The following is a 20,127-nucleotide window of genomic DNA, read 5'->3' as shown; positions in this document are numbered from 1 at the left end:
AACGGATGGATTGATTTCCTGCTGTGGCAGGAAAGTTGTTTTTAATTACATACGTTAAAAATAAATTAATTTGATCAGCTGTCGAGGAAAAACATTTGATGATCATTCAGTGCATACTGATGTCATACACCAAACAGGGCGACCGTTGGGATGAGTCCTCAGTCACACGTCATCAATCTACCGTTAACCCGAATCCTATTGGCTGATTTCGAGATAAAGCTGAATGTCATTGGTCATTCATTCCCCACTGCCACTTGTCGTTTTGATAGCATACGATGAATTTACAGTGTTTATGAAATACGCATTTCTAGTTGAGATGTAGCTGTATTCACTTATTCCATTCCTGTTTATGTGCTTCGGATCTTGGATGGCCTTTCGCTCAGATTTCGATATTGAACCAGTTGCAAAGATAACCGGTAAGTGACCTATAAAACTTACATTATAATGTCATTAAATTTGTCTCTGATATAACTTAGGCTACTCTGCGATTTTGTTGTCAAATGAAAGTGGCGGAAATAATAGAAGAACGTAACTCTTTATGAAATTTATGTTGTCAGTGCCATCTTTATAGTTTAACGCTAATCGGTTTGTTATGAAATGTAGTGCAGCAACGGAGTTTTTCTCTGAAAATCTTTGAATTATGTGTATTACAATTTTTTTGTCGCAATGAATATGCATACAATCATGTTAGCATGTTAGCATCCTCATCAGCTTTGTGAAATCATACTTTATATATTATAGAGACGGGAGTATAATAAGATTACATACGTATACGTAAATGTATTCGTGTAACGAGCACAAGATGGCGCTATAACACACACCGAGAGATCTGTGAATATGAAAGTTCAAGAACTTTCAGTTGGTGTAGCAACTCATAATGTAAATGCACATAAAGTATCAGATTATTATTGTAATAAAAATGATTTTAAAAAAATTCATAATGTAATTATTTTCTCAATACTTAATACAATCTTGTCTTATAAACTCACCAAAAATGTCATATTTTCATTATTGTAATAGCTTTTAAAACATAAAAACTATTAGTAGTTACTTACAGTACTTCCTTACAGATTTTATTTATATATCTGCATTTATAAATTTAAAATGTATAAATGATTTGTTTAATAAACAAATAATAATAATTGCATGACTATTTAAATATATTATATTGACTCAAAAAATATAAGTTCAATAATACAGTAATATATTGTACACAAAGACTACTTTTTCTGTTTTCTGTATCAAAAAGCCAACTAGTTTGTTTTCGTATATTTTTGATTGCCTCAAAATGTCAACTGAATTGTGCCATTTTGTGCTAACGCCCTTTCCTGGTGGGGCAGGGGAATGATGCGTGAGGTTGGGAAATTGTGGAGCAACAGCTCCGAGGGTCACAGCAGCGACCCTGAAGAAGATGATGAAGAAGAGATGGCGTTTGGAGAGACTGAAGAAGACTCAGAAGAGATGATGGACTTGAGTGATCTACCCACAGCTCTGTTTGCCTGCAGTGTGCATGAGGCCGTGTTTGAGGAGGACAGGCAGAGGGTGAGGACAAATTTAATTAAAATGTCTTTCTTTCAGCTCATAGATAATAGCTCACCCCAAAATGAACTTTTAAATAATTTGTTATAGTCATCTGTAAAATGTCAATTAAAAGTCAGTGTTGTTTTGGTCAACAGTTTAAACATTCTTTGAAATATCTTTTGTGCTACACTGAAGAAAGTTATTTATACAGGTTTGGAACAATGCTGATTTTTGATGCTGACTACTCCTTTAAGAGTCTAGTTGAGCTTGGGATGAGGCATTGTGGGATAAAAGGCTTTCTGTTCCACACAACACACTCAGGTCCTCAGGCTTTGAGTGCTTGCAAGGTCTCTTTTTCTGTTTCAGCAAACTCTATTTTTCCAAATCGGGCATGTTCAAAAACTAATGGAGGTCTTGTGAGCAGTACATTTTAACCTACATTCAGAAGCCAGCACTTTAAGGCCCTGAGGACACCATCTGATGTTCACACTGCGTTGCCTCAGCATTCATGGAATATTTTGCTGCTCATTGAAGCTGTGACCTCTTACCTGAAGAGTGGCAAGAGTGGCTGAGAAGAGCTTTTACTTCTCCTGTGGTCCCAGCTAACAGTGAACATTCCCATAACGTTCTTTAAATGTTATGTAAATGTTAGGACAAAACATTCTTAAAATGTTTATGGAACGTTCTTATAGTGGTATTAATAGTTCTCGTAATGTTCAGAGGAAACATTCTCAGAATAATATTATCGGAATGATTTATGGTGTTATTAATATTTGCTAAATGTTGTGAGAGCAATTTTAAAGTGCCCCTATTATGGTTTTTCAAATATAACCTGGCTTTCATGCAGTGTGTAAAATAGTTTTTGAATCTAAATGTTCTGTAAAGTGAAAAGTGCACAATGAATAAAGATAAGTAAAGTAAACCCAAAAGAAATGAAGAATCAACTTTGAACCACCTTATACGAGTCGTTTGTATTTCGAATCTCACGCCGTGACGTTGTACTTCACTAGAAAAGTCATTTGCATAATGCCCGGCCGCATATGTTGTAGCTACATGGTCCTGAGACCACGTCATTTTCTGGCGACTGCTTCTCGGAGTTTGCTCCTCAGAGTCACAAACTGAATAATTGATGTACAGTCTTGTTCAAAATAATAGCAGTACAATGTGACTAACCAGAATAATCAAGGTTTTTAGTATATTTTTTATTGCTACGTGGCAAACAAGTTACCAGTAGGTTCAGTAGATTCTCAGAAAACAAATGAGACCCAGCATTCATGATATGCACGCTCTTAAGGCTGTGCAATTGGGCAATTAGTTGAATTAGTTGAAAGGGGTGTGTTCAAAAAAATAGCAGTGTGGCATTCAATCACTGAGGTCATCAATTTTGTGAAGAAACAGGTGTGAATCAGGTGGCCCCTATTTAAGGATGAAGCCAACACTTGTTGAACATGCATTTGAAAGCTGAGGAAAATGGGTCGTTCAAGACATTGTTCAGAAGAACAGCGTACTTTGATTAAAAAGTTGATTAGAGAGGGGAAAACCTATAAAGAGGTGCAAAAAATGATAGGCTGTTCAGCTAAAATGATCTCCAATGCCTTAAAATGGAGAGCAAAACCAGAGAGACGTGGAAGAAAACGGAAGACAACCATCAACATGGATAGAAGAATAACCAGAATGGCAAAGGCTCAGCCAATGATCACCTCCAGGATGATCAAAGACAGTCTGGAGTTACCTGTAAGTACTGTGACAGTTAGAAGACGTCTGTGTGAAGCTAATCTATTTTCAAGAATCCCCCGCAAAGTCCCTCTGTTAAAAAAAAGGCATGTGCAGAAGAGGTTACAATTTGCCAAAGAACACATCAACTGGCCTAAAGAGAAATGGAGGAACATTTTGTGGACTGATGAGAGTAAAATTGTTCTTTTTGGGTCCAAGGGCCACAGGCAGTTTGTGAGACGACCCCCAAACTCTGAATTCAAGCCACAGTACACAGTGAAGACAGTGAAGCATGGAGGTGCAAGCATCATGATATGGGCATGTTTCTCCTACTATGGTGTTGGGCCTATTTATCGCATACCAGGGATCATGGATCAGTTTGCATATGTTAAAATACTTGAAGAGGTCATGTTGCCCTATGCTGAAGAGGACATGCCCTTGAAATGGTTGTTTCAACAAGACAATGACCTAAAACACACTAGTAAACGGGCAAAGTCTTGGTTCCAAACCAACAAAATTAATGTTATGGAGTGGCCAGCCCAATCTCCAGACCTTAATCCAATTGAGAACTTGTGGGGTGATATCAAAAATGCTGTTTCTGAAGCAAAACCAAGAAATGTGAATGAATTGTGGAATGTTGTTAAAGAATCATGGAGTGGAATAACAGCTGAGAGGTGCCACAAGTTGGTTGACTCCATGCCACACAGATGTCAAGCAGTTTTAAAAAACTGTGGTCATACAACTAAATATTAGTTTAGTGATTCACAGGATTGCTAAATAGTACAAAATAGTTTTGAGTTTGTACAGTCAAAGGTAGACACTGCTATTTTTTTGAACACACCCCTTTCAACTAATTGCCCAATTGCACAGCCTTAAGAGCGTGCATATCATGAATGCTGGGTCTTGTTTGTTTTCTGACAATCTACTGAACCTACTGGTAACTTGTTTGCCACGTAGCAATAAAAAATATACTAAAAACCTTGATTATTCTGGTTAGTCACATTGTACTGCTATTATTTTGAACAAGACTGTATGTATTTTCTGTGTTTAAAATATGTAGTTTGTGTTTTATATTGTGTTTTTCTGGCTAACCTGCTAACTTGTGTTATGTCTTACTGAAATACTTTTGCTAATCAGCTGTGGGTCACTATTACCTAAAACTGTGTCTATTAATGCAGATCGTCTGTTGTTCTTACTACTTTGTGAAAAGATAAAGGATGCGCCATTATTGATACAGTTCCCGCATGTGCACCGCGATAAATGAGAAATATACACATGGGTTTGTTGATGGATGTACATTTGAAGCTGATGAGGAATTACAATTGCAACATCTAATGTACCTCAAAATGAGTAGCGTTTGAGAAACGTCCTGCTCTAGTCATCGCTGCTATGGTGGTTCAGGTTGAATAACTAGTTCTTCCAATGCTTCATCATGGGACTTGCACTCGGATTAATATGGTCAAATTGACGTCATTGTTACTGTCTTTACAGTATGTACAATCACTGAGGACTAAGACTCAGCTGAAGTTCAGTTAGGCCGTGTGTCCACCAAAGGAAAACAGAACGCCTTTTGTTCTGTTATTTTATTCTGCTTGTTGTCATCTTGATGTTGTACAATAAGGATGTGGCGGTTGGTTGGTGTTGTATTTGTCCCGCCCCTCCTCTACTTGATTGGACAGCTGAATAAAAAGTGATGTGATGAGCTTGCATTTTTCTCAAAGTTGAACATACTTCAACTCTCGGCGACCGGTAAAAAATGGCAAATGCTTCGCACTTGAGCGTGAAATAGACACTCAGCACCTCGTTTACGTTCATGGCATTCTAAAAATGTGGCCCTCCCAATGAAAAAAGCAATGGGAGAAAAAAACTATTGGATACGGACGCGGCCGTTTATGGTAATGTGGTAGACCAATTACAACAACCTGGACCATCTGACCAATCAGAGCAGAGTAAGCTCATTGAAAGGAGGGATTTATAGAGATTGATTCATCCGATGAGTCGTTTGAGAATCACTGAACAATGTGATGTGAATGTAGGAGAAAAAAAAGTTTTTTGACCTCTGATTCATGTAAACCCGTTGAAGGAGACCTACCTACAAAATAAAATTCAGGGACTAAATAGCACAATAGGGGCTATTTAAGCACAAAACACTTTAATAATTTGTGGCTTATTGGAAATGAATGAATGAATAAAGTATTTATATTGTGTGTTTCCTATGTACTGCTGTATACCCAAAGCACTTTACAATCATGACAGGGGTGCCAGAGAAAGGAAAGAGATGGAGGAGGAGGAGGAGGAGGAGGAGGAGGAGGAGGAGGAGGAGGAGGAGGAGGAGGAGGAGGAGGAGGAGGAGGAGGAGGAGGAGAGAGAGAGAGAGAGAGAGAGAGAGAGAGAGAGAGAGAGAGAGAGAGAGAGAGAGAGAGAGAGAGAGAGAGAGAGAAAGCCAATTCAGTTCATGGGGATTATTAGGAGGCGAGAAGTGTCATGGGATTTTTAATGACCACAGTGTCAGGACCTTGGTTTAACATCTCATCCGAAGGACAGTAGTACTGTCACCTCACAGCAAAAATGTCCCAGTTCGAGTCCTGACTGAGCCAGCATGTTCTCTGTGTGTTATTGTGCGTTTCCTCCAGGTACTCCAGTTTCCACCACAGTTTAAAGACATGCAGCAGAGGTAAATTGGTGATTGTTTGTGTGTGAGCCCTGTGATGGACTAGCCATCCGTCCAGCGTGTTTCCCCTGCCTATGGCCTGAGATAGTGGGATAGGCTCCAGCGACAGCGTGATCTTAGAGAGGATAAGTGGTGTGGAGAATGGATGGAAGAGTAGAAGGTTTTGAATTTTCAAAAACATTCAGAAAAAAAGTATTCATAACATTTTCAAAATGATAGAAAGGAATGTGTCTAACATTCACATAAACCACAAAAAACTTTTTCTTAATATTAATACATAAAAAAGAAAGTCAAATTTCGAACTTTTAAAAATCATCTAGAAAAACATTTTCTAAATTAATGAGAATGTTAGAAAAGCATTCTAAGAACATATTTTTGTTAGCTGGGGTAGAGGAGATAAGCGGAGATGTGATTTCTCAGCAGAGAGGGTCACTGCATGGCTGAAAGCATACTTACTCTTCTGAAAACCTCTTGTGCTTCTCTGAAAACCCAAATACGTTTTTCTAGTGTTGGGAACACAAATGGACATCTTTTTTCTGTGAATACAATCAGTAGAACTAAAAATATACTTCTGTTTTCTTATTTTCAACTTGGTCTCTTCTTGTTCATCGTCTTCGAACTAAGCATCCTATTAACCATTTTAACTATTTATAATGTTAGTTAAGGGTTTTTTCCCGGTATAGTCGATTAGCCCCATCCTTAAATAACTGCCTCTTTGCAAAGCTTCTGCATTACATTGTGACATGTTCAGAGACAATTCATGCGGTACAAGATGTGAAGCCAGTGAAGGTCAGACTGAAATGTTCAGGAACCTGTTTTCGGACATAGGAGAAGATTTGGCTGAACTTTCCGCATTTTACTCTTATCATTAGTTTGCTTAGGGTTCAAAAATCATACTATTTTTTCCTCCTTACACCTCAAGGCCAAACAAATGTTTGTTTGATTTCTGATCCAGGACCAGTTTACTTGGCCAGCCTGCCTTTTGTGTAGTGATAGTTAATCATATCAGGTTTCTGACTTCAGAATCCAGACCAAGAATTTAGACATTTGTTGTACATCATACCCAGCTAACAATGTTTGGTTCCCAAAATGTTCTGGAGACATTTTTATTATAAAACAAAACAAAAACAGAAACAATTGTGTGTTTGTGGAAGCTCATTTGTAAGTATAGCATACTATGCATTCATAGTCAGTTAATGCAGTTAAACATTGCCGGGTGTTTACTATCAATACCGGTAAGAGCATGGCTAACATCTCAGTTATTGTGTTTATGTGCTTTATGAATGTGAACACTGGTGTGTTTAATGTATTTTTGTGCTTGAATAGTATATTTAGGTCATTATCCTGAGGGTAAAAAGATGGATAGAACAGTGAGGACTGTTACCCATAATGCATTTCACTCTGTGACCCTGTGTACTGCCCTGTAGATTGTGTGACCGTGTATGAACACGGCTATTCAGAGCAGCCATGACTGTGAGTGACAGTGAAATGGTATTTTGTCAATCACTTTGTTACATTAATCTTGAAACGTCTATTCTAAATCACACTTTTCTCCTGTCAAAACACCACACAGTTAAAGTGAATATATTGTACACACCCCTGAGGACTCTTGTCTATTCTCTCAGTCTGTCTGAAAAACAGAAATGCTTTTTATTTTCTGCTCTTGAGTTACGCTGTGTGTGATTTGTGTCCTCCGGTAGAGCTGGGAGCATCTTTGTGGGCAAACAGCTGGCGTTTATTTCTGTTGTAGAAGCTAGAGCTCTTGCTGACACACACAACATGAATACACACTTCATAAGTCTTTCATTTGGTTGTGTCTGGCAGCCTGGCCTTGTTGTTTCATTAAGACTGTTGACCTGCTTTGGCGGCACGTGCCTTGATTTGTCTCGCTGGGCTGTATCAGGGTCAAAGTCCTCTCTGTCTGTCCCAGCACTGAGACTCTTTAGATGGGAGTCAAAACAGTGGATCTGAGCCATGGATCCTTAAATTAGAGTCTATAAATAGTCCCTTTTATAAACTCACCGAAGAGATCAGGCTGTTGGGAATGATAGATTTGATAAAAATGCTAGTGATATGTAAAGGATAATTTACATTCAGCATTCATACAGCATTACCCTGGCTGGGGTCAATGATTATACATTTCATTGTCCTCCTACTTACCAATGCAACATACATATAAAATATATACATTTTTGAAAAATTATGCAAACTATAGAGTGCCCTCCACTAATATTGGCACCCTTGGTAAATGAGCAAAGGCAGTTGTTTATCCTTTTGATTTTTCATTAAAACATTTCACAAACCTTTAATTGAAGTAAAACAAAGGAAAGTGGGAGAACACCTGACAAGATCAGAGACCTTTCCTTTATACACAATCTCTCCAGATCCTTCAGATTCCCAGATCCATGTTGGTCATCTTCTCTTCAGTTTAGCCCACTCATTTTCTTAAAGCTTTTTACACTGTTAAAGACTTGGATTCCCATCCTAAACATAGACAAAGTTTCAAAACTAAGTTGGACATTTGATGGAGTATTTCTGTGTCAAAAATACTCCTTCCGGTTTCTCACAAGTTTCAGAGAGTTTTTTTCGAGTATGGGTCCGCTTGACGTCGACAGAGCGGAATGTCCTTGTATGGGCCGTACGGGCTCTTCTCCCGGAAGGGTGCGCGGATCCACTCGTCTGTGCAACACGTCTGTCGCACCGCGCTCCACTTTATTCCTATGGGTGACATTACAGTTAATTTATCAATGGAGCATGCGATCTATCGTGTGTGTTTAAATACTTTTGTTTAGCTGACCACTATAGGTGTCAGTTTGTTTATTGTAAAACCACCCAAACATAAACTTAGGGTATGTTCTCACAAAGCGTGCTTCTTCATTTAAATGCGCTAGCGGTTACTCCATTGTTGTTCTCTGTATAACGTTACACTAGTCTGACGTGCAAAACCGTTTTGCTTGCTACTGCTAAGGTTTAGTCGCATACAATAGTCCATAAACCAAATCATGTCATCATAAACTGCGAGTAAACACACACAAATGTTGACAGGCCACTAAATACAGTAAATACCACAGAGACGGACATCCTGCTGTTGCTGTTTCTCCTGTTCAATTTATTTCAGCCCCCGGATCTGATTCTGGATCATATATGTATTAGTTGAATTTGATTGATAGCCATTGTTCATTATGGTAACGTTTTCTTCTCCACGCTTGAGGACGTCACTGCTTTGCGCACGCTCATGATTCTTCAGCTCCGCCCACACGATACGCCTCCAGCCGCTCGTTTTTTTTTTCCGGAAAGGCTCGGTACAGCCTATATTTCTTTTATAAGTGTAATAAAACTAAAGACTTTTCGGAGATATGAAGGATGCAATACTACTCTATAGGTACTCAAGATTGACATGATATTGACTGAAACTGTGTGTTTCACCCCCCCTTTAAAGGTTCAGGTCAAGGGACTGGGACACCCATGGCAGAATCTGTTTCTATTTGCTACAATCAATGATAACATGTATCTGAACAAGACCTCCAGCAAAAGAACAGGCCCACAACAGGAAAGATTCAGTGTTATATTTAACCGTAGACATAAGGTACTTTTTATCCCTGTTTGTACTAAAACCATCTGGTGGGTTTGCTGCCAAAAAACTCTCTTTTTTTAGTTTTTGAAGTTCCAGTCGTGTTTGACAACTGAATATGCTGGAGTTTGTTTTTGGGTGAGCGAGGAGGATTTTTCTTGAAACCCTCCCAAATTGTGGTGATGTAGGTGTTGTTTGATACATTTTTTAGGCTTTGTGACCCCAAGACTCAACTAATCTCTGATTCTCCATCTGTGTTCCCTGGAGAGTCTATAGCAGTTCGAACGATAATTGTTTCTCGTGGGGTCATAGGGTATTTCCATCATATACAGGGTCTGTGATTCTAGTCTGTGAATTCATTGCCGTCTGAATCCAGAATGTCAGTGTTTCTCCCACCAACCGTGTAAAAATCCCCGGCCGAAATACCTACTGTTTTTGACAAACAAGGTTGTGTGGTAATTTAATTGCCGTCCGAATCCACATCTCTGAGTTTTCAAGAAGAGATCTCTTCAAAATTAACCTTTTTGACCACTGTGGAGCACCGTACCGTTGCGTTTCCCTGTAATTTGGATGTATTTTAAAGATCTAGCCTACACTTTTATTACTGAAATGCTGGAAAGTATTTACAAGAATAAGCTTTCATCACTGCTCAAAAGAGAAAGAAAAGAAAAACATGACAAACATTTGAAATGAGCCGTTATTATGGCAGTAATTAATGTTATACATTTGCTGCAACTTATTTTCCGCTCATTTACACATTTTTAAAATGACATTTTTGAACAGAAGAGTTAAATAATTAATAATATCCTATTATTAAATTAAATATGATTGTATTCTTATTATTCCAAGTACATAACATTTTGACAGCAGACAATCATTCGACTGAGCACATGAGCAGTGTTCACAGGTGCGCAGGATCACAGAACTCACTCCTCCATCGTGAATAAATCACTGTCTAAATGCATGAGTTTTATCACAGAGGTGGCATGCAAATTTATTTTTACGGACGTCCACATGAGAAACAATGACCGTGTCAAAAGGGCTATAGACACTTCCTGTTCCAGGCAGATTGATTGGAACTTCTTAACTATTGCCCTGATGGGGGAAATGGAGATTGTTAATGCTTTAGCTGTGTACTTACAGACATTTTCTATTTTGTGAAGCTCAACAATCTTTTGCTGCACATCAGAACTATATCCTTTGGTTTTACTCATTGTGATGAATGATTAGGGGAATTTGGCCTTTGTGTTTCCTCATATTTATACTTCTGTGGAACAGGAAGTAATGGCTGGAAACTTTCATGCTCCTACTCACCAATCAGTCAGATATTTTTTACTCAAGAAAATCTCTGGGTGCTAATAATTGTAGCCAACATGCATTGGAGAAAAAACATTTATTTCATAATGTGAGTTTCGGCCCACCTTCAATTGTTTTACTTTGATGAAATGCTGGAATTTTGTAGATTTTTTTTTTAATGAAAGATAAACAACGCAGATTTATTTTCACAGCTTTCATTGATGCTCATATTGTCACATGGTCACCTGTCACTTCTGCACTTTGTTTCCCAGCATCCTCCTTGACTCTCACCTGCATGCACTTCATGATCACGCACATCTGCACCTCATCTTCTCCCTCATCAGCACACTATTTAAGCCACTCCACTCCACTCCAACAAAGTTGATTGAGGTGTGAGCATCTGACTGGTTCCTCACATATCCACACTCTCTAAAGTCTGGATCCTGAAGATTGGATCGACCATCCATTCCTTACATCCAATCTTTACGAAGCTCTGCCAACTTGCCTGTTTTCAGCCACCCAGTTTGAGTGTTGTCAATAAATCACCCTTGCACTGCATTTCTCTGTCTTAAGCCCTATTTGGACGGTAATTGTTGCTCATGTGGACATCCACCTCAGTTTGCTTGCCACCTCAGTGATAAAACTTGTTAGCCTAGAAATCTAGACGCACCCTAGCAGCAGCAAATCTAATCTGTCGCGAGTATCGTCTAGCAACTCTAAATACAGTTCTGAGCTGTAAAAACCAAACTCTGGTCAGGCCAATCAAATCGTGTATAGAGTTGGTGGGCGGGGCTTAACATAATGACAGCAGAGTTGCGCTTGTGTGCTACTAGTAAACAGAGGCTGTCGAACAGTGATCTTTCGAATCACCTTTGATCGCGACTCTAGAAGACTTAGAGTTAAAGGTGTCATGAACTGGCTTTAAAAAAAATTATACTGTTGTCTGAGGTCAACTAATGATTTTCGTGTAGTTTTTACATTAAAAAACATCATAACTAATATATAATAGGCTATTTTCTACACTGGTTTTGAGGCTCTCTCCAAAATGCTGGGTTTTGGTGTGACGCACTGGAGACTTGGAAGTAAACGCCCACGGCTAGGATTGGATAAGATTTGTATATTTAATGATAGGGATTCACCGAATGTTCGGCAACCGAAATTATTCGGCCGAAAATAGCCAAAAAAAGGTCTAATAAGTAAAAAGGCCGAATAATTTTTGCCGAACAATGACATTTTTAATGACGCGATCAGGCGCGCGCTTTATGCAGCAAACATGTCAGCAGTGTGGAAGCACTGTTTAGTGCTGCATCTCATGACATCGATGAGAAGAGGAACCGACTTTCATGTGAGAAAGCAGAGAAGCTACTTTTCATAAAGAAGAACCTGCCACTTTTCCTGAAGAAGTAGGCTAAGTAGGCTTATGTCTAGGACAGTTATTTATTTGTTGTGGGTTCATACACATTTTTTGCACTATTCAATGCACATTTGTTGTTGTAGACATACAGAGCTACATTCTTTCAGCAGTCAGTTATAGACCTAACATAGGCTATTCAAGAAGGGGGGCTTCAAAGATGGCCAAATAAAAATATATTTTTTATTTTACTAATTATTTATTTTAAGTTATGTTGTGCTTAGTTTGTATAATATCTGCTGGAATGTTAAAAAAATGTTCAGTGTTAAATAAATATTTTGAAATTGTATTTTTGTTATTTGATTTATTTCTCTGAAAAGCAACACAAAATAGTAAAAAGCAAGTTTTTACTATTTAATTATTGTAATGTTAAAAAAAATGCCAAATAAATGGAAAAAATGTGAAACACAGCGTTCGGTATTCGGCCTTCGGCCAAGAATTTCATTATTATTCGGTTTCGGCTTCGGCCAAGAATTTCATTTTGGTGCATCCCTGTTTAATGAGCTTAAGGTCCCCTGTCAGTTCACATGAGAGAGGAGAGAATGAGGGAAAAGCGGTAACCGGGTGATGGGAGAAAAACACTGACATTCTGGATTCGGACGGCAATAAAATTACAGACTAGCCCCTGTAAATGATAAAAAAATACCTTACCCCACGAGAAACAATTACTGTCCGAATAGGGCTTTAGAGTGTGCTTCCGTAACACATTTACCTGTCAATATTAGAGGAGGGCACTCTACTACTACTCAAAAGTTGAATGATATTTATTTTTTAATGGTTTTGAAAGAATTCTCGTATGCTCACTAAAAGGCTGCATTAGAGAAAAATGCAAGAAAATCATTAATATTATGAATGTTACAATTTAAAATAACTTTTCTATTTTAATATATTTTAAAATAGAACTTATTCCTGCAATGTCAAAGCTGAATTTTCAGCATTACACAGTAAGTAAATGTATTGTAAATGTAAATGTCTCATGATCCTGCCGAATTTTTTTCTGATATGCTGCTCAAGAAACTATTATTTTATCAGTGTTGAAATCAGTGTGCTGCTGGAAACCATGATACTATTTTTAGGATACTTTTTCTGTAACAATTCTTTACTGTCACTTACCAGCTGATTGGTGGAGAGGAGACAGAGTGATGAAGCCAATCAGGATAGGGGGATGATTAGGAGGCCATGATAGACAGAAGCCAATGGGCACATTTGGCTAGGATGCCAGGGTAACACCCTACTGTTCTTCTAAAGGACATCCTGGGATTTTTAACAACCACAGAAGTTAGGACCTTATTTGAGGAACGGTGCTTGTTACGGCATAGTGTCCCCATCACTATACTGGGGTGTTATGATGACCCACACAGACCACAGGGTGAGCGCCTCCTGCTGGCCTCACTAACACCTACCAGCAGCTACCTAGTTTTCCCTGGTCTCCCATCCAGGACCACCCTGCTTCACTTCAGTAGGAAACCTGTAGTCTTGGGCTACAGGGTGATATGGCTGCTGGCAAATTCTTTATAATCTAACCCCAATTTCTTATCACTAACCTCAGTATTTGTTTTGTACTAAAAACACACTCAAGTACATTTTAATGCATTTAATAGTATGTCTTTTTCACCTGGGTGTGTTGGGTCACCACTTGGTGTGCAATGTAAAATCTGGGTCCTGAAGCAGATCCGCTTCCTTAAATGACACATCCGCACATTATTTATAATAAGGTTCATAAATAGATATACTGCATTGCTCATTTTAGTGCTGTAGTGAGCAGTCCGTGGTCCTGCTACTGACCTGCTGATGAAAAAGATTTGAGAATATTGTGCTGTTGTAATTCAGGTCAGGATATGGCTCATTTACATAGGTGACATTTTGGTGTTGTCTGCAATAGATCTAACTTGATTGATAAAAACTATTCCTCTACAGTGCACTGATTCAGTTTTTTTCAGTTATCTTTTTTCATTATACCGCTGCCTGTCGGTCGGATTTACTCTGACTTTGTTTTTTTTGTTTTTACCCCTGTCTCTCCTGCATCCCATATCTGCTGCATCACCTTCTATAGTGCCTTCACTCTCCTGCACCTGAACTCTCTCTCTCTCTCTCTCTCTCTCTCTCTCTCTCTCTCTCTCTCTCTCTCTCTCTCTCTCTCTCTCTCTCTCTCTCTCTCTCTCTCTCTCATTCTCCTCTCTGTGATATAAATAGCTTGTCCTAGTTTGTGATATAGCTGCAGTGGTGCCAGGGGCTGGTACAGCAACACATGAGCGAGGTAGACTGGCAGTCTTTACACATACACATTTGTAAGTCATGATGGTGCAGTGTCTCTAGTAGAATGCTGTGTGTGTGTGTGTGTGTGTGTGTGTGTGTGTGTGTGTGTTGAGACTGACCCTGCTAAGCCCTGTTTCTTTCACAGATTACCATCTAGAATCCTCCTTCACTGAGATTGCAAAGTTCTCTTCCAGGACGTTATCTGTTAAAGTTATAGACTTCTTCCTAAAAAGACAATTCTGTCATTTACTCACCCTCATGTTATCCCAAACCTGTGAGACTAATTTGGTTCCCATTGGATTTCTTGTCCATACCATGGAAATCAATGAGAATCAAAAACGGTTTAGTTAGCAACATTCTTTAAAATATATTTTTTTGTGTTCCATTTATGAAAGAAAGTCATACAGGGTTGTAATGATGTGTGAATTAGCAAATTATGACAGGTATTATTTTGTGTGGGCTATCCCTTTAAAGCCCCTTTCACAGAGAGATTCTGACAAATACACTGATAATGTGTCCCAGGATCATTTGATTTTAGTTCATTCATACTGCAAAGACAGTGATTTTTAATTTGGTAATCTGTGCATGAATTCACACACATCGCAGAAAGATCCTGCAAAGACACGTGGCATCAGGATGTGATGTGTAATGTCCTAGCAATGTTACTAGTTACCCATCCCTGGATCAATCCCAAACAGTGTTTGCATTCATACAGAAGGCACTCGAGCATTTAGGATCAACACTCTGTGTGAAACGGGGCTTCATTTTAGATATTTCTTTTTCTGTAAAACACAACACAATGCAATGTGTAATACAAAAACATACATGAAAAATCTATATGGAAATTTTCTTCATAACATTACAGTTTTAAGGATGTTTCTTAGTGCGGACAGTCCATAGCAGCTGGGGATAAAGAATTACTTCTCCCAAAAATAACATTTCTGTCATTAATTACTCACCCTCATGTTGTTTTCCAAACCCGCAGTCCTTCGTTCATTTTCATAACCAAAATGAAGATATTTTTTGATGAAATCTAAGAGGTTCCATAGGCAGCAACATCATTGCAATTATTAAGGTCCAAAAAGTTAATAAAGACAAAATAGTCCATGTGACCACAGTGGTTCAACCTTAATGTTATTAGGCGACAAGAATACTTTTTGTGCACAAAGAACAAAACAAAATAACTTAACTCAGTGATCTCATCTCAATTGCATTTAATCAACCAGCTGATTATTGGCTAGCTCCTGCGTCAGCATCACACTCATGCGTCCTTGTGCTCATGTGAACAGCATTAGTCAATAATGAGCCGGCGTTCTAGCGCAGAACCTGGAAGTGCTGCACTATATTTACTACATGAACAGCATAGGAAAATGACGTTAAAAATAAATAGTTGAATATATTTTTGTTTGTTTTTTGCACACAAAAAGTATTCTCGTCACTTCATAACATTAAAGGGATAGTTCACCCAAAAATGAAAATTGTATTATCTGCTTACCCCCAGGGCATCCAAGATATAGATTACTGTTTCTTCTTCAGTAGAACACAAATTGGAAGATTTTTAAAATTACATGAAAAATCAGAAGTCGATTCGGGCCGAAATCGGAATAAAAATATGAAGATTTTTAACTCCAACCACTGCCAGTTGAAAAAAAAACATACACAGACAAATCCATATTAAACTCTGCAGCTTGTGACGGCACGCTGAAGTCTTAAGACATAAAACAAAAGATTTGTGCGAGAAACCAAACATTATTTATATATATTTTTTAAACTCAAATACATCATGTCCAACAGCCTTGAGCACGCGATCACTTCCGTCGCTCGCATAAACTATACGCAATATGTACATTGACCTCAATTACTTAAAGTGATCGCGTACTCAAGGCTGTTGGACATAGTGTTGTATTTTAGGTAAAAATGGATATAAATACTGTTTGGTTTCTCGCACAAACCGATCATTTCATGTCTTAAGACATCAATGTGTCATCACGAGCTGCAGGGTTTAATATGGATTTGTCTGTGCATGTTTTTTTTTTTACTCTCATAGATGCATGTTATTATTCACATGACTGGCAGACTGCATCGGTTGGAGTTAAAAATCTTCATTTGTGTTCTTCTAAAGAAGAAACAGGCACCTATATCTTGGATGCCTGGGGTTAAGTAGATAAACAAATTTTTCATTTTTGGGTGAACTATCCCTTTATTGTTTAAGGAACTTCTGCTGTCAAATGGACTTTATCTTTACTATCTTTCTGGGCCTGCTGCCACACGGGTGGTTCAGAGAGCTCTCGGATTTCATCAAAAATATCTTAATTTGTGTACCGATAATGAAGGAAGGTCTTACGGGTTTGGAAAGGCATCATGTAATTAAGGACAGAATTTTTTTTTTTTGGGTAAACTAACCTTTTAAGTGTCTTGTTTGAGGACACAATAATAATAAAAAAACAGTCAGTCATCTCAGAAAATTTCAGTTTATATGACGTCAAACTACACTCACCTAAAGAATTATTAGGAACACCTGTTCAATTTCTTATTAATGCATTTATCTAATCAACCAATCAAAGGGCAGTTGCTTCAATGCATTTAGGGGTCTGGTCCTGGTCAAGACAATCTCCTGAACTCCAAACTGAATGTCAGAATGGGAAAGAAAGGTGATTTAAGCAATTTTGAGCGTGGCATGGTTGTTGGTGCCAGATGGGCCGGTCTGAGTATTACACAATCTGCTCAGTTACTTGGATTTTCACGCACAACCATTTCTAGGGTTTACAAAGAATGGTGTGAAAAGGGAAAAACATCCAGTATGCGGCAGTCCTGTGGGCGAAAATGCCTTGTTGATGCTAGAGGTCAGAGGAGAATGGGCGACTGATTCAACCTGATAGAAGAGCAACTTTGACTGAAATAACCACTCATTACAACAGAGGTACGCAGCAAAGCATTTGTGATGCCACAACACGCACAACCTTGAGGCGGATGGGCTACAACAGCAGAAGACCCCACAGGGTACCACTCCTCTCCACTACAAATAGGAAAAAGAGGCTACAATTTGCACCAGCTCACCAAAATTGGACCGTTGAAGACTCCTGTTGAGACATTCAGATGGTAGAGTCAGAATTTGGCGTAAACAGAATGAGAACATGGATCCATCATGCCTTGTTACTACTGTGCAGATTGCTGGTGGAGGTGTAATGGTGTGGGGGATGTTTTTTTTTGGCACACTTTAGGCCCCTTTAAATCCACGGACTACCTGAGCATTGTTTCTGACCATGTCCATCCCTTTATGACCACCATGTACCCATCCTCTGATGGCTACTTCCACCAGGATAATGCACCATGTCACAAAGCTCGAATCATTTCAAATTGGTTTCTTGAACATGACAATGAGTTCACTGTACTAAAATGACCCCCCACAGTCACCAGATCTCAACCCAATAAAGCATCTTTGGGATGTGGTGGAACGGGAGCTTCGTGCCCTGGATGTGCATCCCATAAATCTCCATCAACTGCAAGATGCTATCCTATCAATATGGGCCAACATTTCTAAAGAATGCTTTCAGCAGTTTGTTGTATCAATGTCATGTAGAATTAAGGCGGTTCTGAAGGTGAAAGGGGGGTTAAACACAGTATTAGTATGGTGTTCATAATAATCCTTTAGGTGAGTGTATAACACAACATAATTACGGTACATATATAGCCACAATGAATAACGTTATTACTAGAGGCAACAATAATAATCTAAAAGTGAACATTTAGTAATAAGAAATGTAATACATGTTTGTTGTTTAATTATTATTAATTAAACTTATATGTTAATTTATTAAACACAATAATAGACAGTAATTTCCAACATATTTTGGATTAAACTTAAGCAAGCAATAGTAATTTTTAAGCGGTAGGGTGAATTGGGACACTTTTTATCATTAAAATAACAGGGGAAAAGTGTCCCATTCAGCCTGAAATTACCCTAGTTGAGTTCAATAAAGCTATCCAGCTGGTCGGGCAAACATTTAACCCAACTGCTAGGTTAGAACAACTCAATCGCTGGGTTTGTCTATTTTCAATCCAACTCGGGTTGTTTTTAAGATAGCATTTTTTTTTTTTAATCAGAGTGTAGTCTCTTCTGAATATAATCTAATTTCAATTATTTAATTTTTGTAATCTGATTTTGTAATCCAGATTAGCCTACATGTAATCAGTTACTATACCCAGATCTGCATATAACAACAAATAAAACTGATTTAAACTTTCCAAGACTCTGCAACCTTTTGTTTTGGACTTTCTTTAGGGTATTTTAAGCCTAGGTGTGCCAGTTGCCTATATAGCCTACATCCTGTTATTTCTTTAAGTCTTTGTGGTCCTATGGCAGTGTCTGAGATGATTTATATTGGCCTAGAAGGATTTATGAGGATTCTCACCCTTTTTACTGCAACTTTAGTTGTCAGCTAGAACTATTTCCAGTGCTGTCAGTAAATCAAGGAGCAGGACAACAATGACGGCATCATTTGTTGGCAAAACCGAGCCGTTATGCGGCGTTCTGCCTTCGCTTCTTTGAGGAATAGTGAATCAAACGAAGAAGGCGATGACGTCAATGTAGCGGCCGAGCGCTCTGATTGGTCAGTGCTGATGAACCTGAGCAGCCTTCATGCGCTCGCGGAGAGCAGAGCAGCATCTCAGTCAGACTCAGACAGCCGGAGAGTTTGAGTCAGTACCTCACCAACAACACACAAAAGACTTTAAGCCTCAGAGAGCCGCACATATACAAAAGGAAAAGCGAGCGAGAGAGAAAAGAGAGGATAAAAGACATTTTTTGTATCTATCTGTTAACAAGCAGCAAAAGTGGAAATGCCATCGATAAACATGAAACTGGAGATGTTGACGCTCATCGCCTGCGATGTAGACACGGAGGTGTTTACGTCCGACAAAATGCAGGTAACTGCAAGTTTATCTATAAAGAAAAGAAAAAAGAAAATGCATGCACGCTGTGTTTATGAACAGTCTGTGTCTGTGCACGAGGAGCGCTTTCACTGCATGCGCGCGGACTGTATGACGTTGCACGCCACCAGTTCATTGTTTCTCATCGCTGGATTTTTTCTCAATGAATCCGCAGTTCACATTAACATTCTGCTGCATGCGCACCGATGGCGTCAATGCTCTGAACGACCTCGATGCAGAGCAGCTCCAGACGGGCTGCACCACCCGTTTGTTTGGGATGAAGCTGCCGGTGTGCACACTTAAGTTACATGCTTAAAGAGATAGTTCACCCATACATTACAATTCTGGAATCGTTTACTCCCCTTAATGTTGTTTCAATCAAAACCTGTGTGACTATTTGTTTATTCTGTGGAGCAGAATAAGTGTAATTAACTTTCATTGCATGCCCCAATACTGCCTATGATATTAAGAAAACTGAATTAATAGTTAATCTACTCAGTAAACATGAGTTCTTCTGTGGATGCATACACATCCTACTCATATTTGCCTTTTAGAATGGTCCAGGTGTGTCAGAAATCTGCACACATCTACTGCGATAATCATTAAAGCTTAGTTGTAATTGGTACCGTCCCTTTAAATTGATTAAAGATGGGATTGGGTATTTGTTAGAATTCCTCATTTGGAATTTTTCCAGAAGTAGGGCACCCAGATACGCTTTCATGCTTTCATTCCAGCATGAGCCAGTGCCCTTTTCTGTAT

General features: G+C 38.7%; 1 protein-coding gene across 2 annotated transcripts in view; it reads left to right on the top strand.

Moving 5' to 3' along the window:
- Window positions 1-238: 238 nt before the first annotated feature.
- The window catches only part of rcan3 (regulator of calcineurin 3), a 40,848-nt gene continuing 20,959 nt past the window's right edge, over window positions 239-20,127 (top strand). The window contains exons 1-2 of one of the 2 annotated variants that reach the window (XM_067455140.1): window positions 239-416; window positions 1,341-1,542. In XM_067455140.1, coding sequence (XP_067311241.1) covers window positions 1,345-1,542 — 198 coding nt within the window. In that variant the 5' untranslated portion in view covers window positions 239-416; window positions 1,341-1,344. Of the gene's footprint in view, window positions 417-1,340; window positions 1,543-19,075; window positions 19,366-20,127 lie in introns of those variants that run through there. The other variant, XM_067455141.1, reaches the window with a different exon arrangement.

Source organism: Pseudorasbora parva, chromosome 10, assembly GCF_024679245.1.
Source record: "Pseudorasbora parva isolate DD20220531a chromosome 10, ASM2467924v1, whole genome shotgun sequence".
In the NCBI taxonomy this organism is placed as follows: Eukaryota; Metazoa; Chordata; class Actinopteri; order Cypriniformes; family Gobionidae; genus Pseudorasbora; species Pseudorasbora parva.
Note: the sequence above shows the minus strand (reverse complement) of the source record. Positions and strands in the feature narration are given on the sequence as shown.